Source organism: Euphorbia lathyris, chromosome 2 (assembly GCF_963576675.1).
Source record: "Euphorbia lathyris chromosome 2, ddEupLath1.1, whole genome shotgun sequence".
Classification (NCBI taxonomy): domain Eukaryota; kingdom Viridiplantae; phylum Streptophyta; class Magnoliopsida; order Malpighiales; family Euphorbiaceae; genus Euphorbia; species Euphorbia lathyris.
Genome location: NC_088911.1, coordinates 77,460,374 through 77,487,419, shown reverse-complemented (window position 1 = coordinate 77,487,419; position 27,046 = coordinate 77,460,374). Strand labels below are relative to the sequence as shown.

The 27,046-nt window shown below is 34.9% G+C and overlaps 2 protein-coding genes across 2 annotated transcripts; one reads left to right on the top strand and one right to left on the bottom strand.

The window, feature by feature from the left end:
• Positions 1-16,474: 16,474 nt before the first annotated feature.
• LOC136218668 (1-aminocyclopropane-1-carboxylate oxidase homolog 1-like) lies at positions 16,475-19,216 on the bottom strand. Its single transcript, XM_066005700.1, has 2 exons — positions 18,582-19,216; positions 16,475-18,281 (listed from the first exon to the last, which is right to left on the bottom strand). The coding sequence occupies exons 1-2, from the start codon at positions 19,106-19,108 to the stop codon at positions 17,708-17,710; spliced, it is 1,101 nt and encodes a 366-aa protein (XP_065861772.1). The 5' UTR covers positions 19,109-19,216; the 3' UTR covers positions 16,475-17,707.
• Positions 19,217-19,829: 613 nt separating this feature from the next.
• Positions 19,830-25,958, top strand: LOC136217147 (uncharacterized). The gene is made up of 6 exons (XM_066003732.1): positions 19,830-19,964; positions 22,041-22,267; positions 22,383-22,422; positions 22,523-22,563; positions 24,051-24,121; positions 25,350-25,958. The coding sequence occupies exons 1-5, from the start codon at positions 19,830-19,832 to the stop codon at positions 24,109-24,111; spliced, it is 504 nt and encodes a 167-aa protein (XP_065859804.1). The 3' UTR covers positions 24,112-24,121; positions 25,350-25,958.
• Positions 25,959-27,046: the final 1,088 nt, after the last annotated feature.

The window sequence follows — 27,046 nt, the reverse complement described above, 5'->3', positions numbered from 1 at the left end:
AAATTACATATTAATTTCTATACTACTAAAAGAAAACTTCAATTGAATTGAAGGGAATCAGATGAGAGGAGAAATTACAATATATAGTAGAAAGGCAGGACGCGCAGGCCCTATTTTAAAAATACCAAAAGACTAAAAGAGGGTCCAAATATGTCCATAACTCCAAACATGCAAAGACTCAATTAAATAAATTTAATTGGTTGATTACATAACTATCTTATGTAATATTTAGGTTAATCACATTAACTTATCAAATTAACTTTCATCCAATTTTACTTCTAATCGTTTTATATCTTTATATTAATTCTTAGATTAATATAACCATACAAAACGTTGATTATGCATGTCTCAATTATTTTGATTTCAATTCATTTAACGCTTTGATTTACAACTTGGTAAAAACAAACTTTTAAACGAATTTTCATTCGATAATCAAAACAGAAAACTATTAATTTCCGAAACATGTATATATATTTTATATTCAAAACTAATTTTAAACACATATATATCAGATTTTCAAAACGGTTGAAAAGCGATTTTCAGAAATAGGAAAAACTACAATAGATTTCCGTTTTATCTTTAGAATCAATAAAACTAATTTTATTAATCTAACCATAAAACTAATAGATTTTGTTATAATGATTATCAACCGAAATAATTAGGAAAATAAGCATAATCAGTTTTAATTAACAATTAATCAAAACTTTATTTATCTTTAGAATTAATCAATCAATACTATTTGTCAATTAATCCTAACCATAAATATTTATTCAATCCTATTGAAAACTTCTATATTTTCATATATGAAATAACGGATTTAACGATGGCTCTGATACCACTGTTGGAAATAGGGCTAAGGTATAGCAGCGGAAATATAAAATTTTTAGCCTACTTCCTTTTAACCATAGGATCCGTTAATCGTTATTTCATATAAAGAGGAATAAGAAGAAATACCTTTCGTTGATCAATCTACCGTTGCAAACGAAGTGCCCACAACTTCAAAGGAGAGGTAAACTGTTTACCAATCTGCCCCTATTCGAAACAGACCTTCCAGACCTCCGAACGACAATCCCTTCGGTGTAAACGTGGAAGAATATGTCTAGAAGCTACTGTCGAAAAATCGCGACGATCCGACGGTTCAATCTCCGGGAATCCTCGAAATAGTGAACTGACCTGATGTAGGCGAAGAAAAACGAATTTCTCCCTTTTGATTGTTTTTCTTCTTTCGTGAACACGGTGAGGTTAAATTAGAATCAACCCTTATGAGATGTAACCAAAATAGATTACCTCTAATTAACCAACACAAGATCAAGGAGAAAGAAGGATGAATTAGATTAATCAATCGATGGAATGCCGAATGAATTCTTGTCCACGAACTTGGGGATGGGAATTCTTTTCTCTCTCTAACTAAGCAATTTCGAAAATCACTTTAGGGGAGGGTAGAGGCTTAGGTCGAAATTCACATGTAGGAGGGGTATATATATTTGCTTGTATCTAAACCCTAGTTAGATAGGAATAGGTTACTTAATAGGAATCCAATTCGGAATAGGATTTCTAATTATTATCTTACTATATATCTAATATAATTAGGATAATAATAAATAACCTAGTTAGATAATAATAGGAGTATATTAATCTAATTAAAACTCCTAACTTGATTATCTCTTAATTAATTTAATTTCACAATCCTAATCAAATTAGGATGAATGGAATAAATTAATTCCTTACTCAAATACATATAAATTTCGGCCCCTCCATGTAATTAGGCCTTACTGGGCTTAATTTTAGGCTTCCATCTATTAATCATATCCATCTCTCCTTTTGGTTCCAAATCTTATGTGTGATCCATTAGGTCCTTACTACTTCTGGCCGTATGCAACCTATTAAATTAATTTCTTCAAGAATTATATTTAATCCCTTGCATAACGGAATGATGTACATAGTATGTTATTGGCAAGTCCATAATCATTCCCCCAGAGTCCGTTAAGAAGACAGGTTGATTCTGTCGTTAACCCTTCCGTATTAGTTACGGTATAATTCGATCCTTTATCAACTACATCCTTGAACTGAATCTTATGACTATGGGTAATGTCAAGTCACATATAGCGAGACGTTCATTTTACTTGTTATTGGCCGAGTCAACTCAAAAGATAGGTTAAGTGAAATCCGAATTTCTACTCTTAAGCTATCACCTTGCAAGGGTTTAGAGTCGAGTCTTCCACAAGCGATCTTTGGATGTATCTCCCATTCATCGGGAGTGATAAATGCTCAATCCAATGTATAACTACCCTGACATTACCTCCTGTGACACCCAACCTTTGCAGTTCACACCCCAGAGTCATCTCTGTTAAGGATCGTGGGACCACGCGATCAAAGTCTCACATTCAGTAATTCAGGATGACCAATTAACATTCCTTTGAGTCTGAGGATTAGTTATACCTATTAATACCAATGAGATGAACAGGTGACAATGATGAATCTACCCATCCTGTTATCTCAAGTCGGATCCCCAATCCTAATGAACAACGTTTCACCGGATCTATGTAACTGTCCAGATATCTATATATGTGAAGCTTGTGAGATCAGCTTTCTGTCGGACAGAAGACATTGTTACATACAAGTCTCAACAGTGATATATCAATCCTAAACATATCACTTGACTTGGGGTGGTTTTAAGTTTATTAGTTTATTATAAAGTTTTGTCTCATTTCATGCTTGTATGAACACTTTATAATCACTTTAAACAAACTTACGGATTTCCTTTTATTAGACTTTATTTAGTGCTTTAAAAGGGATTGCCTTTATATAGTTATAAAACATATATCTTATTAAAACAAATGATATAAAGAATAATTCATTTACAATAAGTTTGTATCCTGCAACAATTGTCTATAGGACACTAAACCCCAACATCCCCACCTCGAGAGCCACTTACTGACCTCTCCGATATCCAATTCAAATACTTCTCCCATGATACCGAGTCTCCTCCTAGGGAATCTGTGCAAAATCAAGCATCTGTTACTCATATTGAGGAACAAGCCAAGACTCTGGAACATCCAAATTCTGCCGAGCAAGTGCTCGAAGTCCATGTTGCTCAAGACGGGGAGACAACTATGGGACAACCTGGTCAACTTCCTCCTCATGTTGAACAAGTCAACATCTCTGTAAGTCCTTCCCCTCAAACTCAAAATACACAGGATGTTGAGCACTCAGTTCCTCATACTGAACTACCACACGGCCCAGAAATTGACCAACCACTCCCAGCTGATAAGCAGCCAACTTCACCACCATCAAACTCCACTTCCATACCTGCTTCTGAGCCAAATCCAGCTGGTCGCTTTGCCTATCTTAGTGCAACTCAATCTAGCCGTCGCATCGTATAAACTGCTCAATCCCTTCTCCAGGAGTTCAACACTTCTGATGCTGTTGGGTCTGATCATCTTGAGTCATCTAACATCTCATCCATCGCTCAACTACTTAATAAAATCAAGGGGCTCAAGGATCTTATAAGTATTATGACATCAGTTCAAACACAGCAACCCAAGCAAGACCAAATTGCTAAGCTGACCGAGCTGCTACTTCTCATGGTGAATCATATGGATTCGCTTGAAGGAAAAATCAACACTCTCTCAGTAGTCCATCCGGAATATGTACTTCAGCTGAGTTAGCTCAACACTTTGCTAAGCTGACTGTAGAGCTGACCCATCTACGGTCTACGGGAAATCCTGAATCTGCCACATCTGCCGAGCTGCAAGAATGCTTCGCCAAGCTGACTGCTGATCTTACTTGTACATGTGAGTTAGTTTCTTCTTCTTCTCAGTGTACAATTGACCAACTGAGTGAAGCGGCAAGTCTACTCAACATCAACAAAGCACAGATGGATGTTGACCCCATCACTAATGAAACCCTTCTGAGCTTCTCACAAACCATCCTTCGCTCAGTACGTTACACAAATGCTCAACGACAATTCTACGACTTAGCTCTGCTCAAGATGTACCATCAATCCTTTGCTCAGCTCACTGAGTCCATCTCTTGGATCAGCAAATCTCATGAATGTCTCATCAGCATGCTGAGCAGCTCCTTACGGGTTCCTCGAACTGTTCAAGATGACTGTGTTCCAGTTATTGATGGCTTAAGTGAGAGTACAAGAAGGATGAAGCGTTATTCAAATGCTCTGTCTGGTGCTGCTAGAAATGATACGTTCATTCCTCCTCCTTCCGATGATGGCAAAACGGGGGAGAAAAGCCAAGATGGAACTCAACACACCGGTGGTGCATCAGGAAGTAAAGACAAAGGAAAAGGCAAGTATGCTGAAGCCAGTCTGACGAAGAAGAAGTATTCTAGTCTAAAATTTGTGCTTAATATTTGTGTTTCGTGTCAAGTAAATTTATGATAAGCATCACTTTATCCAACATGTCTTAATACCATGCTTAGTAGTATATACTGATCTGTCCAAATTGAACAAACAAATCATAATACTCAGTATACATCTTCACATATAAGTAAACTGAAGTAATAAAATGACCATTTCTGAAAACTGACCTATCTGATCTTAGAAGATCTAGGAGTGAACTTAGTCAGTACAAATATCTTTAATTTCTCTCAATTAAATCCTGGAAGGTTTAGAGTTAAGTTAATATATGCAACCCTTACGGGGGAGCAATTTCAGGAATATGAAAAATAATTCAATCATGGGGAATTTCAAAACTGAGTTCCATAATCATGTATTTTGCCAACATCAAAATGGGGGAGTTTGTTGAAACACCTTTCCACAAGATTTTGATTTGACAAAATCATCCATGATTAAGAGACAATCAAATTTAAGTGCTTTATTTGTACTAATCCGTTTGTTCAATGTTGAGTATAAATATAAATATAAATAGATATAAAAGTAAAATAGGACAAAGTCAGCATGAGATGACAGAACAAGCTAAGTGGAATAAAACTCAGTCTAATGATCAAGCTGAGTGGAATCGAACTCAGCATGAAAAGATTGAGGTTTATAGTCCAACAGAGCTACGTGAGATATAACTCAGCATGAGAAGCCAAAGACAATGAATAACGCAGTAGAAGCTGGGTGAATCTTCAAGACAGCATAAAAGAGTCGTTCACTAGAAGACAATGATTGCCATCCCTCTGCGCCAATAATTGATTCCTTGGAATAACACAAAGGACACATTCCGAGATGTATGGGTCAATGGATTATTGGTAAAAGACAACTGGCACAAAGAGACAAGTCTGAGGCAAGAACACAAAGTCTGACGCCTCAAGGAAAACAGAGGTAAGGAATGGCCGGAACAGTCTGGAGCTGACCAGAAGTTGTTCCCTAAAAGAGTCGTTTTAACATCAACGGCTAAATCATTTCAAAATGATCCAACATAGATTTTCTCCTATATAAGGACAATCAAAATCCTTGGATCATCGCCGATTGAAAAAGCACAAAAAGAAAAATACAAGAGAGAAAAATACAAGGTCAAAGCACTTCAAAACAAGAAAAAGATCTTACACTCACTTTCTATTCCTGTGTAAATGCTAGTTTGATTCTCTGTAATCATCTAAAGTGTTCTCCCTCTGAAAGAGAACAAATTGTATCAATTGAAATATTGAGAGTGTTATACTGAGTGTTTGGTTGTAAACATTCAGTGGTAGAAAAATCTAAATACCGGGCCATGGTGCTTAGTAGGAGTTGAGTAGAAGAATAGAGAACGGTACTCTTGCATATTCAACTGCCTGTAATCGGTTTGTGCTCTACCTTTAAAGAGCTCAGTATTGGATTCTAAAAGCCCGGAGGATTCTGGGGACTGGACGTAGGCAGAGAGGCCGAACCAGGATAAGTGATACTGAGTAATTTCTAACTCTCTCAAATGTATATATATATATATATATATATATATATATATCTGTGCTTGTGTTGTTTGTTGCATTTTCTCAGCATATAAACTGTTAGAAACAAACACGGAGTAAATCGAAGTGCTGAGTTGGAAACTGACTACAAGAGAGTCAATTCCCATCTCTCAAGTAAAACAGTCTTAGTCAGCATCTGACTAAAGTTGTCTTACGCTAAGCTCACCCAAGCTGACCAAAGCTGAGCTGCTCAAATTACTAAAATAACTAAGTCAGCAAGATTAATTAGCGAAAAAAGTTAGATTAGTTCCTAACCCCCCATTGGAACTAATCATACGGGACCAACAGTTTTGCTTGAGAAACCAGTGGAAGGAGTGAGGGAGAAAGAGTGCCAACTAGGGCAGCAAATAGTAATTGATCTTGTCGATTCCATAAACGCAGTTTCGGGTTAGGTTTCTCAGTGCCAGCTTCAGTAATGGTTGGGGAGGGAGGAAGGTAAGTGTCATCAACAAACTTGTACAGATCGTACCCAATAAGGATGGCTTGAATTTGTAATTTCCAAGATAGATAGTTTGTAGGGCTTAATTGAATTGTGCGTTGGATATTTATGTAGGTGAAGGGCTTCGTTGGGTCATCATTATTGAGAATTTGAGAAGATGAATTCGGAGTTGCCATAGCAGAGGCGTGAGAGGAAGAAGGGGTTTTGTTAAAGAGGGAAAGTGGATCAAAAAGCTCTGATACCACATAGAGAAGAAGAAGTTGTGTTTATTCACTTTGGAAGAGAGGTATAAATAGAGTTTACAACCCTAAACTGTGCAGTTAAGATAAGCTAGAGATAATAACTAATTACAGGATAAATACAGAATATAATTTGAATAAATATCATAACAGAAAATGACTAAGTCAATCCTTATCACTCCCACTTTCCCAATGATTTCGCCTTGTTTATTACCATCTTTATCTGCATCTTCCAAATTTATTACTGGGATGCTGTATTTGGGGTTTGATAAAATTGACTTTTCCTTTGTATCTGTATCTGTATCAAATTGATGATGGATGAATATGCCGGGAATCTTTGCAATTCCGGCATCTACAAGTCCTTTTACGCCCGATTTGGTATCATCGAAAGCCCTTAGTTGTCTTTTCCGGTCATAGGTAGACCCAGAATCAACTTTAACTGTGCCTGAATTTGAACCAGTCATCATTTTTTTGCCGGAGAACAGGCGGAAAACAACACCTACGAAGAAAGATAAGCAGCAGAGGTCCATCTTGTGTTATGTTAGGTGGCTGGGTCCTACATATTTAGAAAATAATATTTTTGCATCGGCACCTAATTTCGTCTCGTTCTGGAGATGCTTCTTATGAATAATAGTCATTCATTTATTTGATGAATGGTCCTGTCTATTGGATCTTAGCCATAGAAGTATAATAATTTTGTATTTTGTTTCCTTATATTAATCATTTTCTAATAAAATAGTATGATTTTTTTATTGATTGTATTCATTGCATTCAGTTCACCGTAGAAGTTCTTTTGTTTGACTGTGTAATAGTTAGTGGAAAATTAGGGTAAATTATATACGTGGTGTACAACCTTTATTTATTTTCACACTTTGATGTATAACCAAAAATTTGTCACACTAAAATGTACAAAGCTTCAGGTGACCTCACACTAAAGTATACAACCGGTTTTTGTGACCGGTCAACGCTGGTCAACTATGCCACATCAGCATTTTTTTATTGTAAAATTAAAAAAAAGTGGGACCCACTCTTTATGGAATGACTAATATAGCCTTATTCCTAATAAAATTACTAAAATACCCTCATCTTCTTCCTTCAATCCCTTTCTCCCATTTCTCTCTCTATGTCTTCTGTGTAACTGCATCTTCTCTCTCCTGAGAGTGGAAGTGAAACCCGAGAAGCCATTTATTCATATATTTGATAGCAAGGGAGGAAAGTTACATGTTTCACGTAAGCTTTTTCTGCTTAATTTTTGTCCTCTGATTTCATTTCCATTTTATATTTTCTATTCGATAATTCCTTCATATTCTTCATTTTGCTCTTGTGTTAGAGATTCTCAATTCTTATACCGAATTTATATTATTTATTGATTTGGATGTTTTTGTGCGCAATTCATGATTTGTTCTATGGATGGTTCAGGCGACGTTAGGATTCGGTGTGGGTACTGCTTTGATTGGATGAGAGGTTTTGAAGGGTAATTAAAGGAAGGGTAGGGAATGGATAGTGAAAACTCTTGTTTGGAAGATTAAAAAATATGAGGGTAAGGGTTTTGAAGGGTTCAAAATCAATAAGTTTTTAATAGATTTTGAACCCACCAAATCGGTCGGTTTGGAAGAGTTTTTATGAACCCTTCCCTTTCTCCCAAATAAGGGTAAGGGTAATACCCTCTCTTCCCCCTCCTTCCCCTTCCCTACCCTTCCTACCATTCCCTACCCTCCTTTTAATTACCCTTCAAAACCTCTCATCCAATCAAAGCCTTTAAGAGTGTGGTTCAGTGTAATGTAGGAAACAAATGTCCTGCAACTCCTCGATCTCAATTTTCAACATCTGGTAATTTCCCTTTCTTTTAAACCTTACTTGATTGTTCATAAATTGCTAAAACAAAACTCAAATTCCCAATTGTTTTTGCTTTTTTCTTTCGCATTTTCTTCTGATCGTTCAATTATGTGTGTTAATTTTAAGAATCTTCAGTTTTATTTGCCCTTACTTTGGAATTGTAGTTGATTTTTATGCTTTTTGTCTCCTTGATGGTTTCTCAATCTTATGTTTGGTTATGGTATGTTCTACCTTTTTAATCATTGATCAATTTTCAACATCTAGTAATTTCCCTGTCATAAACTATGTAATAGAAACAAATGCAGAACTCTAAATTTGCAAATTACTTTTGCTTATTTCTTACGCATTTTCTCCTGATTGTTCACTTATGTATGTTAATTTTGATTTTAGCACAAGAATCTTCAGTTATATTTGCCTTTACTTCGGAATTGCAGTGGAGAGAAGAAGTAGATAGAGAAATGGGAGAGAGGAATTGAAGGAAGAAGATGAGGGTATTTTAGTAATTTTTTTTAAGGAATAAGGCTATATTTGTCATTCCATAAAGAGTGAGTCCCATTTTTTAATTGTACAATGAAAAATGCTGACGTGGCATAGTTGACTAGCGTTGACCGGCCACAAAAACCGGCTGTACACTTTAGTGTGACAAATTTTTGGTTGTACACCAAAGTGTGAAAATGGGTAAAGGTTGTACACCACGTATGTAATTTACCCTGGAAAATTATAAAATTGGGTTAAATTAGAGACCATTTATATATTTATACCAATTATTCAAATCATTATATATCTAGACTATTTATTTGTAATTTTCCTTTGTTTAATGTAAGTGCATTGCGCACAACTTTAAAAAAAAAATTCCAAAATACCCTTCATATATATAAAACAATTTAGAAATTTCTTACTCTTCCTTTATTCTCTCTTCGTTTCTTTTTTAGTTTGCGAATTTGGCACTCCGTTTTTTTTAATTATCGACTCATATATACGTAAAATGATTATTCTTGCGAACTTGTCACTCCGTTTTTTTATTATTTTGTACATTTTTCTCAGGATAATACTTCCTGCATATGATTTTACTTCGCAGTTTCGCAAACTGCAAAGCCTGTGAAGATAAATACTTCTTCGTAGTTTTTTGCAAACTGCGAAACAAATTCATGTACTGAATTAGTATTTACATTCGATGCCTTCGCAATTTGGGAAAAATGCGAAGTGGTATATTTTGTTATTTGATGGAACTATACACAAGTAAATAACATGATTAGCCAAATGACATTAAAAACATAACATTATCAACATTTATAACACGATTGCAACAATAATTCAAACGATAAACCCCAACAATGGAGGAAGTGTGCTTTCCAGAACATTTGAGAGGAATGATTAGCAAAATATTCAGTGTGCTTCTAGAACATTTGGGAGGAAATGTGCTTCCAAAACATTTATTAAAAAGTTCAGAAGCAAAAAGAACTAGAACATCTGGTCTTCACCATCTTTATCACATCCCAATCACCCCTCATTGTGATTGATGTCTTTGTATTCAAGCTAAACGAATACTTAAATTTGATGCCTTTGTATTTAACCTATACAAAAATTAAGTCATTTTAGGGAAATAATGAAAGAAACGCTTCGCAGAAAGCAAAATTGCGAAGAGAAATACAACCTGGAAAATGATTTTGCTTCGCAGAAAGCAAAACTGTGAAGTCTGCAAAGAGAAATACAAGCTGAAAAAATGATTATTTTGCTTCGCAGGTTTTCGCAAAATGTGAAGCAAAATCATTCTGCGAAGTTATTTTATGGAGAAAATACAACTTCAGAGGATGATTTTGCTTCGCAAAATGTGAATCAAACTCATTTTGTGAAACCATTTTCTGGAAAGAGAGGAGGATGAAACATGAGAAATACAGTAGATACTTACCTTCTTTCTGCTTTTTGCCATTGAAATCGATAATAAACATATGATAAACTCAGAAGAACGTCGAATAACAATGATTTGTATAAGAAGAAAGAAACAAAAAGACGAAGAAGAAACTGGAAGATGAAGACCATGCCTTCGATTCGCACAATAACAGAGAGACAAAGAGAGGAAGAAGAGATAGGATGATGAAAAAATGGATTATAATATAAAGGAAGGGGGAAGATAAAATGTTTGGGGTATTTTGGGAAAGTCATAAATAAATAGTATATGTATATGTAATGGCTTGGGTAATTGGTCTAAATATGTAAATGAGCCTCCTATTCCACCCAATTTTGTAATTTTTCTCAGTTTTAGGGGTAGAAAAAAAACCCCACCAAAGCCGTTACCCAAATTGAATAGAAAAGTTGGGGTAAATTACATACGTGGTGTATAACCTTTACCCGTAATCACACTTTGGTGTACAACCAAAATTTTGTCACACTAAACTGTACAACCTTTTAGTGACCTCCCACTAAAGTGTACAGCAGGTAAAAATGACCGGTCAACCCTGTTAATTACTTGGTCAACGTGACATGTCATCAATTTTCACTCTTTAAAAATTAAAAATGACCCCTACATATCACTAAATTACTTTTATACCCCTAATAGAAAAGAATTTCCCAATTCTCTCTCACTCCTCCTCTCCTCCTCCTCCTCCTCACTGATTCAATCATGAAAACCCAGAATCCCTAAACCCAATTCCTTCATCTCCACCGTAATTGCCTCCACAATCTCCACCTTCTCTTTCTTTCCGCCGCAATTCACCCATTCTTCCGCAACTCTAGCCACAAACCCCTCCTGCGCCCTCTTCATTCGATCTATAAGAGCAGGCACCATTTTTTTGGGTTTAGGGGGCGGAACGGCGGTGACTTGACCAAAAGTATGGCTTATTTCAGACAGCCTGGACCATCGCTCTTATCGTCAACAGAGAGAGCCGCTCGATAAAGGAAGTCGGCTTTGGGAAAAAAATCATTCCTTTGGAAAGGGGCAAATACCGAACAGGAGCAGTGGTGGTGCGATGGATTTTTCTGGGTTGACGAGTGTCTTTTACTCCTCCATTTTGGAAACCTGAAACTCATAATCACCCATTTCAAATGGAGTTATTCAATTTTGTTTGGAATTTAAAATGGAGTTATACAGCTTTATTGGGTTTTTTTTAAACCCACCATTTGTGTACTGTAAATTTAAATACTGGGTTCAATTTTGTTTTGAATTTTTTCTTTAATGGACCATTTGTGTTTGATTTAAACTCTACCTGCTTAGGAAGGGTTTTTCGAGGGAGTTAGCCAAGAAGGGTAAAGGAGGTGAGAGAGATTGTTTGGATCGGTGGTGACGGCGAGATCAAGATCGTGAAACATAAAGATAGTGAGTTTGTGCATAATTTATCTAAACTTTTAGATCCAAAATTTGTACTTTGTTCAGTTATGGTGATTTTGGGTAGTATTATGTTGAAAACGAACCAGGAGGAGTGAGAGAAGACTTATAGAGAGAAATAGGAGAGATGGGTTGAAGCAAGAAGATAGGGGTATTTTAGTCATTTCATAAAGAGTGGGTCCCATTTTTTTTAATTCTACCATTAAAAAATGCTGACGTGGCATAGTTGACCAGCGTTGACCGGTCATAAAAACCGGCTGTACACTTTAGTGGGAGGTCACCTAAAGCTCGTACGGTTTACTGTGACAAAATTTTGGTTGTACACCAAAGTGTGATTTGGGGTAAAGGTTGTACACCACGTATGTAATTTACCCAGAAAAGTTGATTAATCGAATCAATGGACACGATTTAAGTTTATATATATTGATTATAACAATTAACAGTTTAGATTAGGTTTGCAAAAACCGTTGATTTTGATTAACCGACCGTTTATTTTACTTATTAATTAGTGTGTTTTATTATATGATTGATTACACTATATATAATTAAGTTATGTTTAAATGTGAACTCTAGTTATATTTTCTGAATTAATTCTAATGTTAATTTCAAATAAATGCTATGTGATTTCACAAATTTACAGATTGATACCTATAGTTTTTTCGTTACAAACCAAACTATGTAGTTTGTGCCATTAACAAATTCGCGACACCTACCCTAACTCTGTTAAAAGTCTTACGTGACATACATATATTTTGGAAAAAATGAATTTTTTGACTTCATTTTTCTTTTTTACTTTTTTGACTTTTTTCTCTTCTTCTCCCTCTTCTTGTTTCTACTCTTTTTTTTAATTCTGGAATTCCATATGTTCTGAAAAACGTCTAGAAATTCCAGACCTTGAAGCATGTCCAGACATTTTCCAGAAAGTTCGGAATTCCAAAATTAAAAAAATAAGAAAAGAGAAGAAACAAGAAGGAGAGAGAGAAAAGTAAAAAAAGTCAAATTTTCCCGAAAATATCCCCAACTTTTAACAGAGTTAGGGCAGTTGGTGCGAATTTGTTAACATCGAAAACCACATTGTTTGGTTTGTAACGAAAAAACCCACACGTACCCATCTGCAAATTCGTGAAACTATAAGGTATTTATTTGAAATTAACCCTTAATTTATTTTGATATTTAAAATAATGTGTAATGGAGACATGAGATTTCCTGGGTTGCTTTCTTCACAGAGACTCCTCCTATACAGGGAGCAGTCCTTAGGAACACTCTGACGTCCAAGTTAGATAAGTGAAATGGGAAACAATGCAACTATAAAGAGAGAGAGAAATGAGACCTCTATTAGTGGGGTTGGTTCTTTATATATAGGACTTCTGATGTGGGTTGGGCCTGGGTCGCACCTTCATTATGGCTGATGGGCCTTATTCCTGTTTGGTGGGTTTGGCTCATATGCTTATCAATTACTCCCTCCTTCGGTTAGGTGTTCCGAAACAATGTATGTGAGGTTGGCGAGGAGCAGACTAGGTGAGGTGGTTACAAAGTGCTGAAGCAAATTTGAAGTGGTTTGTCAGAAGGCTTCAATTAGAGGATGTCAGCTGCTTCAAAGCTGAGGGGTTTTTTCTCGAGCTCTGAGTGTAATGATGACCTGATAAGAATTTACTGTGTTTGAAAGGTTTAGCAGATGTGTTATGGATAAGTGTCGAGCTTGTGGTCGTTCTGTCTTGCTGTCGTTTGGCTTGTCTTTTGGCTACTATAAATAGGTGCCATTTTTTAAGTTATGGAAACTTTTGGAGAAAATTCCTACTTATGTTCTCTCTGCAAGGTGTCTTCCTTTTTCTTTGCCAAAGTCTGTCTGTCTACTTGCATTTGTGAACATGTGCTGGGTAGGCTTTTGCGAGACGTCGGAGGTCACTGTGGTTGTTTTATGGAACGAGGTCGAGCGTAGATATGCGTTTCTCAACCATTTGTGCTTAAATTTTTGAGGTTTTATTTTATTTTCGTGAGGCCTTATTTCGGGGGAGTGGGAGCTACCATGTTGCTGAGTATGTCTGATGAGTCAAATCACGTGAAGGTTGTAAGTCTTTCTAGGGAAAAGCTTAGGGATTCGATGTTAATTGATATGAGTCGGTTCACGCAAACAAAATGTAAAACAGTTAAGGCTGGTCGTGGGGGACAGGAAGGGAAACAAAGTGTTAGGAATCCTCATGTGCGAAAAGCGTTGATGGTTAAACGTGAGTCATCTATTCATCGTCCGCAAGTGGTGTAATATCAGGTGACCTAAAAGTGGTAGTGAAGGTGCCTTTATACCTTTTAAGCGATGGTTTGACCGTTGTGGACTTATACGAGAGAATGCAAAAGAAGGTGTGACCGCGCGGGGCCATGTTTGAGTTTGCTGAGGGACATAAAACACTAGAGTCCAAACGTCGAGTGGAAGCCTGGATGAAAATTGTCTAGAAGGATCTAGATGGAATATCAGTGGCGTACAGGATTGGGCAGCCATATGAGCTATCTGCGTTATTGGAGGAGACGAGGGCAATTAATCAAGTCATCTAGGGAAATGATCGTCTATAAAGAGAAATTTGAGGCTAGAATGAGGCTATTGTTACACCCCAATCTCCTCAAGTCGAGTGATGTAAATCGGTTTATCGATTTTTTGACGCCGATGTGGTCCTAGATTGGTCTAGGCGGCCCCAGGTAGCTCTTTTGAAAAAATTGACTGGTAAATTTTATATCAATTTTTTAAATTTGAAATAAGCTATTAAATTACAAAAAAGGACCTTATACTATTAAATGTATTTTTAAGAATATTAATTTTATTTTATTTTGACATATTTTGTTATTAATGTTATTTTCTTGACCCATTTTTTTTATTTTTAAGGACATTAATGTAAATAATATTAATATATATATATATATTTTTTTTCTATCCTAAATATTTTCTATTATTATTTTTACATAGTATAATTTATATATTAATCGTATTTATATCATAATTTATTTAATAAAAATAAAAAAACTACAAAACACAAATCCGATTAATCCCCGATTAATCTCCAAGGGCCATGTCCACCCGACCATCATCTAACGGCTTTTACAACCTTGGATGCTACTCATGTTGCTGATCTTTTCTTTCGGGATGTTGTTAAGTTATTTGGAGTCCAAAAAAACTATAGTATCCAACCGAGATGCTAAATTTTTTACTCAGTTTTAGAGTGTTTTATGGAGTCGATTGGGTACTGAGCTTTTGTACTTTACCGCTTGTCATCCTCAAATGGAGGGACAAACCGAGATCGTTAATCGAACTCTTGGTCAGATTTTGTGCACTATGGTTGGGAAAAATCTTAAGAATTGGGAAGACTGTTTACATGTGGTAGAATTTGGATATAATCGTAGTATTCACTCATCTACTTTGTTTTTTTCATTTCAAATTGTTTATGATATTTACCCTCTTACGCTGATAGCTTTGTTACCTTTACTTGTGGTGCCAGGTCTAGTACAGATGGCGTTAAAAAGGTAGAATTACTGCAGTCCATTCACGAGAAAGTTCGCAAGCACATTGAAGAGAAAAATAGACGAGTGGGTGCATTTTCAAAAAGAACAGTTTCTAGGACTTCATAAAAATAAGCTTCAACCCCGAGGCGATGGTCCATTTTGAGTTTTAGAACGTGTTAATGACAACGCCTAAAAAATTGACTTACCTGGTGAGTATAATGTATCTGCTACTTTAATGTTTCTGATTTATCTTTTTATGATGTAGATTCTGATTCAAGGTCGAATCCTCATGATGGGGGAGTGGTATAACCCGGACTAAAAATCCGGATTCTCACATGGCGCGAATATGTTTACCGGATGGACCTGTTACTCGAACACATGCAAAGAAGTTCGAAGAGGATCTTCAAACAAATGTGGTGCAAATGTTAGATATATCAGATTAAAATGACACAAATAAAATTTAGGAAACTCTAACTTTTTCGTACCTCTCATGTTACTTGAAAAGTGAAAAAATCAAAGAACCCGAACAAGCCTAAACGAAACGAGCGGTGAAAGTGATTCAAAAATCACCAGTTGAATTTTAGCCATTTGAATTGATGGGAATAACTAATCAAATCAATATGAATTGATTTCATATTTGAATTGTCAAATTCATATTTGAATTGTCAAATGGGCAATTGCAATGCTGTGTGGACCTTGTCAAATTCATATGGAATTGATTTCATTTTTACCCTTATTAGATTCGGTATTGGTATTCTTGGATTTTGTATTGCTATTATTGATTATTGTTGTATTGTCAATAGTCTAACAGATTTACGTGTTTGTATGTTTGACTAAGTTAATTACCTAAATGTCATTGTATTATTGTTAGTGTCTAAGGCATGTAAAAGACACTTCAAGTCATAGTTTGCATTTGTGTTATGTATTTAAGGATGAGCTCTTTCATATGTTAGCTCGTAAGTTTTTATTTTAATAAAAGATTTATGAGAGGTTTATTTTGTGTTCTTTGGGGGCATTATAATTGAACAGTTCAAGATTAAATTCTTAATTGTTGGAGAATGAGATCGGATCTTTACAACCTAGTTTTGTTATGATTCTTTTTGTCCGACACTTATTCATTAGCTTTCCTTGGAATTAAGTTGTTGGGTTTTCGATGCACCAATTTTCGTGAGTTGGTATCATAGTCCATTATGGAAAAGTAAAACCTTTAATTAGTTTGGTACATGTGGCTATCATGAATCGATCCAGTAAATAACAAGTGAAATGCATTTAATTAAGTTGATTCCAAAGACAAAAGCGCTTGGTTTTATTTAGCAGCTAGCAAATGACAAGGCAGTGTGCAGATGAAGAAGTTAACGGTTGAAATGGAGCAGAGGAGAAGTGCCATCAAGGCCTCTTCCATTAGAGTAGACTTTGGGGGATTATCTTCACTTAACAATTCTTTAATAGGTCCATAAAGTCTTGAAGTTGGCATTACAGATGTGCTAAAGAAAGATGCCACTGATATTCTTGGCCTCCACTCTATGATCCACACTTACAAACTTATCATTTGATATCAGCTGCGACCAAACCCACATATCAATACATAACAAAACTGCTACTAACTAATACCAATTAAAGATCTCAACTTTGAATTCTAGTATACACTGTATGGAAAATTTCCAAGCAAATTCCAGCTTCTACCATCACTGCTCGTATAAACTATGTTGGCAGAATTGTCCTTTGCAGTGTATCGAAATAGTTCTGGTCATTCTTTTCTGTCCACACACTGAATTGTGTTCATGGAACGAGGAAGTTTCCAAATTGCAAAGGGAAAGCCTGTTTTTGGAAGTTATAGAACTTGAATTGCACTGTTCATGACCAACCCAATAACTAATTAGATAAACAACATCAAAGGAAAAACATGTAGGATTTCATCCCAAAGCAATGATATCGATACTCTATCAAAACTCAGGTATATAATTCTATTCCATACAGATCAACTATATCTTCTTCAAATGAAACAGCAGACAATGTGGTTTTCGGAAAAACCATCCATAAATTAACTTACAAGTACATAGACTTGACTTTTGCATATAAAAATACCTGAACTTACAGGTGCCTAGACAAATAAGTTCGGGTGTTTTTATGTCCAAATGTAAAGTGTAGATAACAAAAACAAATTCAAGTACCATAGGTGCAACTTACCCGCAAAAGCATCAAAAAAAAAAAAAAAAAAAAAAATTTGAGCACCTGATGAATCACAAGAGAGTACTCCAAGCACAGTTATTAGTGAATCTTGGATCCATCGTATAATTTCCAATTTAGTTGCCACAGAATCAAGTAAATCATCGAATGAATTTTTTGATTTAGATCTTTCATTGAAGACAATGACAAGTCACAAGTGTTTTTAATTTAATCTCTAAATTGATATATACTTGAGATTCATAGAGAAAAGTTCCATAAGAATTAGTCATTAAGCAATCTATTTTATGGAAAATCTCAGAGCCTGAAATGCAGCAGAGGAGAAGTGCCATCAAGGCCTTTAGCATTGAAGTAGGTACTGTATTCTTTGACTGTGGTTTGTCTGTACCTAGGAGGATTATCTTGAGATAACAGTTCCTTGATAGGTTCATAAATTCTGGGAGTTGATTTTACATTTGTGCTAAAAAAGCTGGCCACAGATACTCTTGGTGCAGTAGGGTTAGGCAGCACCCTATGCTCCACGCTTATCAATTTATCATTTGATATCAGCTGCAGAAGGTCACCAATATTAATAACAAGAGCAGCAGGATTAGGAGGGACATCAACCCATTGATTCTGATGAAGAACTTGAAGACCCCCAATTTGGTCTTGCAGAAGAACAGTTAGAAAGTCATTATCAGCATGCTGACTTGTGCCAAATGTTAATTCTGGCTGTGGGCATGCTGGATAGTAATGCCCTAGAATAAAAACTCCTTCGCCACAACCTATGTCTTTCAAGTAGTTTGCCTCCAATCCTAGACCTTCTGACAATAATTCCAACACTCTATTTCCAAATTTCTCAACTTGTTTTAAGTATTCTATCACTATGTCTCTGCAAAATAAAAACAAAAATTATTTTCTTTTCATGTATATAAATTTGGGAAAAGTTGAAAAAAAAACCTACACCACTTAAACATTTTCATTTGAATTTGAGTTGACAATAGGCTTTATCTTCGTACATTGATTGCACAAAAATGAAAACTTCCTTTGTCACGTAATTAACTTCAATAGAGCATTGAAAACTATAGTATCATTTTATCACAATCATCAAAATCAAAATCAAAATGTCAATGCAGAGTGCTGCTTTTTCCCTATAAAATCAATAGCAATAGAAAGGTTTAACATTCCTGACCTGCAAGTAGTTGGAAGTTCTTGAGCAGTGGGAGGATCTGGAACTAATTGGAAAAAAATTGTATCTCTCCAGTTAGTAGAAGGGGCAGTATACAAATCGAAGTTGCTATTATATCCAACTTTTTTGGTGATGTCACGAGTATAGTATTCCTTTTTAATCTCAGAATCTTGCTCGAAAAATCTCCTTACTCCTTCCTTCATCTCCTCCAGGATATTCAGAGGAATCTCGTGGTTGATCACTTGGAAAAATCCCCAAGTCTCGGAAGCCTTTCGTAGTTTTTCAACAACCTCTTTGCGCAGAGTTGAATCTTTGTCAACACCTGATAGATCAATGAGGGGAAAACTCAAGTTGAGATCAGCGGCAGCAGCACAAGTAGTAGGCGAAATGATGTGGGCGGGTGGTCGATGGAAAATAGGAGGGATAAGAGTGATCCCAGCATCAACTAGCCCTTTAACACCTTCTTTTGTCTCATCAAAAGCTTTCAACTCCCTTCTTCGACTATAATCACTGCCGAATTCGGAATTCATTTTTTCTATTTGTTTGGAATCTCAAGGATGTGGTTGGTGATCAATTTGATCTTCTCATTCATAATAAATGTATATATATATTATATAATTATTAGCTTTTTACAATTTTCTGTATGATACAAAATCCACCGGACTCCCACTCCAATAATTAGCCTTCCACATTACGGATGATGATAACATATAACCGCAGCAAATATATTATCTTATCTACCTTTACCTTTTTATATTTTTAAAGTTAAATTCTAAAACTCGCCTAATTGATAGTAAGTTTAGAAATGTAGACCAATTACACTAATTACACCATCTCTGATCAGATCAGATACTTTAAAAATTAATTTTATAGTTTCACTTCTCATTATTTTCAATCCAATTTCAGTTGAATACATTAATCCAAAATCCAACTATTCATGTAAGTATTTTTTTTTTTTGATTTTATATAATAAATTCTTTTATATAGCTTAGTATATATATTTTAAGTTAGTTTACACATTCGAGACTGAGATTTGAAAGGTTTACCCAATTCGATATGTTGACAGTTTATGATTTTTCTCCGCAAAATCGTAAACTGAGAAGCAATTGGCTTCACAAAATCATAAACTGCGATCCGCAGTTAGGTATAGGGGTTATGAAAACAGAGTTCACAGTTAATATAATATAAAACAAATAGGTTCGGGCAAAGACTCAGCCGAATCTAACATATAGGTCCGATCTAAAAGCGCATATGAAAAGAGATTACAAAAATTACATGTATGAAATCTTCTTTAAGAAGCTGCCTAAAAGTTCACATGGAGCAATGGTTATCCAGAAAAGCACACTCCTAATGTCTCTAAAAAAAATCACTTCTCATGTACAAAAGGTATTTTTTCATTTATCCATTTCTAAAAATTATCTTCCATAAATAAAAATTACCCTTTTATTTCAATTTTCTAAAGATCATTTTTTTTATTATCCTCTTTTAGTACAATTTGTGTTTATTCTTCTAAATATGTCATGTTGATGTACAAAAAGATTAATTTCATTATGTCACCTTGTACCCTTTTCCATACATGTCAATGCCTCTCGTGTATTTTGGAAGTTCAAATTTTTGTTTGTATATTTGTATATTTCATTTTGAATAAACATAATTTTGATTTTTTTTTCTCCGTTTAAGTTGATTAAAAGTTGATTAAGAAGTTTTGGATCTATATACCTAATTGCTGAATGAATGAAGCCTACTATTTTAACATGTACCAAAGAAAAAAAAAAAGCTCAAATGTCAATGGTTTTATTATTGTTGTGTTTTTAAATGTTGAGGCTTGCTTGGAGAAAAGCAAAAGTTGAAGTGTGGGGAAGTTTGATATGAGCTTGAAAATGTCATATTTCTTACTTTTAAAAGCAAAACATGTATTTGAGGAAATTATTATTTCGAAGCAACAAGATTTACATAATTTGTTTTGATATTTCATCTTAAATTTGAGTTAGAGAAATTTAATCCCATTTTATTAGTTGAGTTCTAATGGATCTAGTTAGCCAATCATTGTTTGATTGAAACGTACCATTATCTAATGGATCAAAAGAAAAGAAAATTTTTCAACATTTGTTTTTTGGTTGTATTTTGTTTTGTAGAGAATCTTTGCTTAGGGACAAGCAAAAGTTTAAGTGTAGGGATGTGATATGAACCAAAAAAGTTGTGATATGAATTCAAAAAGTTCATATTTTAAGTACCTTAATCTCTTGTTTTATTAAGTAATTCAAGTGTTCATTGATAAATTCAAGTATTATATCTTCATTGCGTGTTTTATTTTACTTTTCAGGTACTTAAGAATGATTTAAGATAAACTTGCCCCTAAAAATGCAAAGGAACCAATCTAATGAAGAAACCTGAAAATTCAAACCGCCCGAGCACGCAATTTCCAGATTTTGCACAAAGTCGCAAACATTTCACCAAATGGTATCCTTCTTGGATCCTAAAAGACATATCATTCCAGAAACATTCTACAAGACTCTTAAACATTCGATAAGACTTATCTTCTCCCCAAAGATTGCATATTATCCTCCCAAAAGACATGTCCTCGTAGAGAGGTGATTTGAAAAGTCATGTCCCCATAGAGGGGTGCCTTTCATTTCCTTTATAAGGAGAAGCCAAATTCAGAATCAACTAAAGACATAATTATTTTTTAGAATTACTATAGAAGAATTAGAGAGGTCACGGGTAAACGGTAAACGGTAAATGTTGTTGTCGTGTGACCAAGAGGTCACAGGTTCGAGTCTTAGGAGCGGCCTCTTGCCAAATAAATTGGCAGGGGAAGGCTTGCCCCTAGTACACCCTTATGGTGGGACCCCTCCCCGGACCCTCGCTCAGTGGGGACGCGTAGTGCACCGGGCCGCCCTTTATTATAGAAGAATTAGAGAGCAACTCGTCATTTTCAAATGAGTTTTGGAAATAAGGATCAAGGAAGAAGAAGAAGAAGACTACATGTAAAGCATAGACAGATCATCATTCCCTTTAATTATATTCTTTCTTACTTGAATCTCTACATATATTGATGTTTAATATTATATTTATATTTATGGATTACATTTTACACCAAATCAATATTTAAGTATTTTTCATTTACTTAAGCAAATTTCTATTCCAAAGTTTCCTTATATCACTACTAGAAAATCCTGAAACTGTGACGGAATGTTGGACGAAATTTTTTCCATCGCTAAATTTTTATGGAATTCCATCACTAAGTTTTCTGTTACACGGTGGAGGCGGAATGTGAGACGGGATGAAATATTCCGTTAAAATGTAATGGTCGGAGAAATCCCGCCATCCTTTGAGACAGAATCTAAGACGAAATTATATCCGTCTAACATCCTTGACATTTTCAGAAACGTTTTATTAGTTCCGTCACAACACAGATAATATTTTATAATTTTATTTTATATAACTAAAAATATATATTAGGTTTTATTTTCTCACAAGCTGTCATTTTCTTTCTCTTTGCCGCAATGCTCTCCCAACAGAAACCCTAATTCCTCTCCAGAATCGTTCCAATCTTCACTTGGAGCTTCGATTCTTCACTTCAAATCTTCAAATCAAACTTCAAATCTTTCCTTCCAACCTTCATTACTCACTTCAAACTTTATAAGAGGCATAAAGGTTGGAGGGTTTTCAGTCCGCTTTCCACCAAGGTAATCTTTATGGGTTTTGCTTCATATGTTTGATTCTTCACTTCAAACCTCAATTCTTCACTTCAAACTTTGAATCTTCACTGAAACATTGATTATTAACTTCAAATTTTATTAGAGTGTATGTATTGGGGGTTTTCAGTCCACTTGCCAGGAAGGTAATCTTTATGCATTTTGTGTTTGATTCTTGCCTTTAAATATTCAATTCTTCACTTCAAACCTTGATTATTCACTTCAAATTTTGATTTTTCACATCAGAGCATACAATTTGGGGGGTTTTCACTCTGCTTGCCACCAAGGTAATCTTTATGCGTTTTTGCTCCATATGTTTGCATTTGTTGGTAAGGAAACTAATTGACGTCGCTCACAAATGGCTTATTTTATGTATATCTTCCATTATCATAATATATTTCCTCCTTTTTCCTTTTATCTTTATTTTGTTTCAATTTAGAATTAATGTCCTTAGTTTATTCTTATCAGTTTATTGAAAGTAACGTAATATTTAAGAGGCGATTAATACAAATTAGAACGTTATGACCAAGAGTTGCATATACTGGTTTTCTGTTGTCTTCGTTCTGTTTATAATTGGTTGTAAATGTCCAATTTTGTTTTCTATTTTTTATTAGAAAGATACAAAACATTCTGTCCAAATAATTGTGTATCCTTTCATTGGCTTAATCCGCTTCTTATATCTGAATTGGGCTTTTCACTTCTAGTTAAAGTGAAAAAATCGTCCGCTCTAGTGACCTTATATACCTCCTTTGCTTCCGTCTTCTATCCTTCTTAGCTTCGCTAACACTGCCATACGGTACATCAAGAGAAAGCAAGGCTTATAGGTGAAGCAAAAAAATAAGATTCTTTTACCTTTGGACCAATTCTGGGATAATATAATAGGTATGTAGGCTAATAAATTGCCTGGGGGTTCCAAATGGATTGCACAGGTTTATTGCTGATAATTGGCCGAGGTCCCATGCCTAGTGATAAAAAAAGTCCAGTAACATCCTCAAGTCAACAAGTTAGGAGCTAATCTCTTTTATTTAGGAGTTTAGGTTTATCATCCTCAGTAACAGCAACAATACCACCAAAGAACTCATGTTAAGTGAATGGTAGCATAGTCTTCAAGGTGCACAAGGTTAGTCGTAGATTAGTTGTTTGCTCTTTTTTAATTAAGCGGGTTTGGGCTCGGATAGGCAACTTGGCTTACTATTTTTCCCACCTTGTCTTATTTGCTTTGGCTTATTATGGACCACATTATTTTCAATTGATGTTGTTTCTCACTATTGCCAAAATCCTTACTGTTATGGGTTCATGTGCTAAGTACTGCAATTACACTTTTAACTTTGATTCCTTTTTTCTCAAATGGAAAGTTAGAGAGCTTTTTTTGAAGCAAAATATGTTAGAAGAATTTTCCTGCGATTTATTTATTGATGAGTTGGTATTGACTTAAATGCACATTGGTTTTCCTGCAATCTATACCGAGCAGAAGAATTTTTATACCGAGGTTTCGATTTCAGCGTTTTATGTCTTACTTATATCAAAGATGAAGTTGGTTGGGTTGTTTGGTTATTTAGAAATAGCAGTTTAAAACACGTATAGTGTTATGTTTATCAAATAGCAGTTTAAAACACATATAACATCATGTTTATGCAACTAAATATGCTGTTGTAGTTTAGCTTCAGTGGTACTGGAAATTTTCCAAACTATCTTGTGCAGAATACTTGTTGCTTTTTAGGGTTTTTTACCCATGTTAAATGTATTTACTTGTGCTGTTGGTTGTTATTTATAGAGGTATGATGGGAAGAGCCCTGCTGCAAGCAGCGATGACACAACGGACTGAAGTTTTATGAACCAATGCAGGTTTGGAGATTTCCAAACCTTTAGCTTATGGGTCTTATTTTAATTGCTTTGAACCGAGACACATGCAAAACTCATACAAGTCGAAGGTTATAATTTTCTAGACACATGTAAAACCATATTCTATTTTGTATTTGAAGATGTTTGAGCTGTCAGTTTGCATAGTTTGAAAGCTACTCCACTTGATGAATGACTTGGGTGAGAACTACTGGTTGATCCTGATCACATTATAGTGAGTAATGACTTGGATGAAGTATATTAGCATGTAGTTGATCTCTGTTTTCCCACTTTGTGTGGAATCAATAACCAAACTACAAAAGCTTTCAAATTTCAAAGAGCTCCCATAAGTGTCTATTAAAGGATAATGGTAAAATCATGGTTCAATTTGTCATTCTTGACATGTCCAGTAAGTACTCTATAATTAATTCAAATAATCAAATAATTTCTTCTAATTTTATAATGAAATTATTACATACTGCAGATTTGTCTAATATCGATATAACTTGAATTGACTCTCTTGAAGAACTCCATAAGAATCTTGTCTCAAATGCAATCAAGGTTATATATAGTTTTAATCTTTATATTGTTTATTATTTTAAATTAAGTATTAACCATTTCTAATCAAGGTTATATTAGCTTTAATCTTGTCTTAAATGCAATCAAGGTTATATGTAGTTCTACGATTTCTTTACAGATTCTAAACGATTCTGATATTAGAAAACAAGAAGTTATTGTATTTTGTTGCATTATTTTGGATGTAGATGCATATTATAATTGAATATATCTAATTTGGAGTGATGATTAGGTTCTCGAAGAATCTCAGATGATGAGAGAAAAACTCAGTGATCTCGTGCTTTTAGCAAGCTAAGAAGAATGCTATGATGGCCAACCTAGCATGAAACTCATTTCAGTAGGTTATTAGTCACGAAATGAGGATGCCTATATGCACTCAATCTTAGGCCTACTTTTAATTTTTCAAAATCATGATATGAGCTTTGAACATAAAATTATTCTTGATACATTGGTAAAAACCAGCAATGTTCTTTCAATTTTGATCAATGATTCAATAGAGATTAGTGCTAAGGATAATGAAAGATTCCCATTAGAGATGAGGCCTTTCTGTCTACATTTCATTTCATGATCAAAGAAGCATCTAGCTTTACCAACTTCTTTTGTGTTTTTAAGGGACTTGGTTTCGAAATTGATGTTCAGAGTTCTTTGCATGATTTAGTGATAGGAGACGAGGAAAGAGCCTTTCAAGTGATACTCTATATGGTCGGATATCTACTAAACATCCATGATGGAGGCATGACTATTCTATTTTGGGTTTACTCAAAGAGTGATAGTCATGGAAAGAATGATAGAATGTTGGATGTGGAAAGCTAATACTCCTGAAGTATGTCTGCTTAAAATTTGAAATCGGGATTCGGGAGGGAAGTTCTTTGTCGGATTGATCAATCTCACTCACACATTCTTCTGGCAGAAGGCAAAATACGGTTGAAGTTAAAGAAGGCTTGAGCTTTAGTATGTGCAAAAAGCTTATGCAGATAAACATTATCAAATATTATAAAATAGCTTGTTATTTCTTATTTCTTATTAATGTTTGTTCATGGTTGTTGTCCTATTCTTTAGTTTCATTTTACCTCAAAAATAATGTGGTTGTCAAAACTTCAAAGTAGGGTGTCAAACCAAGTTATATTATCGTAATCGTGTTACATGATTTGAATTAGAAACAATGAAAATGTAACAAAAATGATAATTGTGTCAAATGGTTTGTCTCTTGTAAATTGTGTGAAAAGGTGATTACCTTAATTCAAAATGCATTACTATTTTATGTGTATCATGATTATGATATGTTTCTATAGTTCGATAGGAATATTTTGAAGTAGAGATTTTTGGTCTGATTTCTGCTTTATTCTGTGTTAGTTGTTTGTGTGGAAATCCCCATGGGATTCTCATGAAGTATGGGATTATATGTTGTAGACAATTCTTCCAATCAAGGTATGGATCATCAGGTGCAATCTACTTAACTTATCTGATTTGTTTCAGAAATAAAAATTTATAATTGGATTTCATCTAATGTATATTTTTAAGAAGGAAAATATCTTGGTATATCAGGTTTTGCCTAAAGTACTTCTGCTCAAGATCTAACTTGTCTGTCTGTGTCCCTGCTTCTTATTAGTTACTATGTCACGTGGATATGGTAGCACAAATGCTTCCTACTAATCTGTTATGCATAGGTTTAACAACTACAATCGAATATATGTATAAGTCTAATGGTTTGGATTAACTGCAATAATTTATTTTCACTCCTTGTGATCTTTACCTAATGGTTTGCTCGATCTATAACCTAGATTTTGCTTTGTATTTTGGCTTATATATTATAGAAAAAGTGAATGCCTTATTGCAACATGTAGGGCTTGACCCAATTTTTAATTTATGAAAATAAGTCTATGCATTTGTGTTTTAGGATGGAAAGTATCCCACATTGCTTTCAAAGCACTTGGTGGAGATACTTATTAATGAGGTCCTCACACACTGGGGGTGTGCCCCATTAAGGAAAATAGGCTAACGTATAGCAGCGAAAATATAAAAATTTTAACCTATTTTCATTAACCCCAAGATCCTTTAACCGTTATTTCATACAAAGAGGGATAAGAAGAAATACATTTTAGATGTTCTATCTACCGTTGCAAACGAAGTGCCCACAACTTCATAAGAGATAGAAACTGTCTACCAATCTTCCCCTACCCGAAAATACCTTCCAGACCTCCGAACGACAATCCGAACGGTGGAAACGTGGAAGAATATGTCTATAGAAGCTGCTGTCCAAAAATCGCGACGATCTGACGGTTCAATCTCCGGGAATCCGTGAAATCGTGAACTGACCTGATGTAGGAGTAGTAAAACGAATTTCTCCCTTTTGTT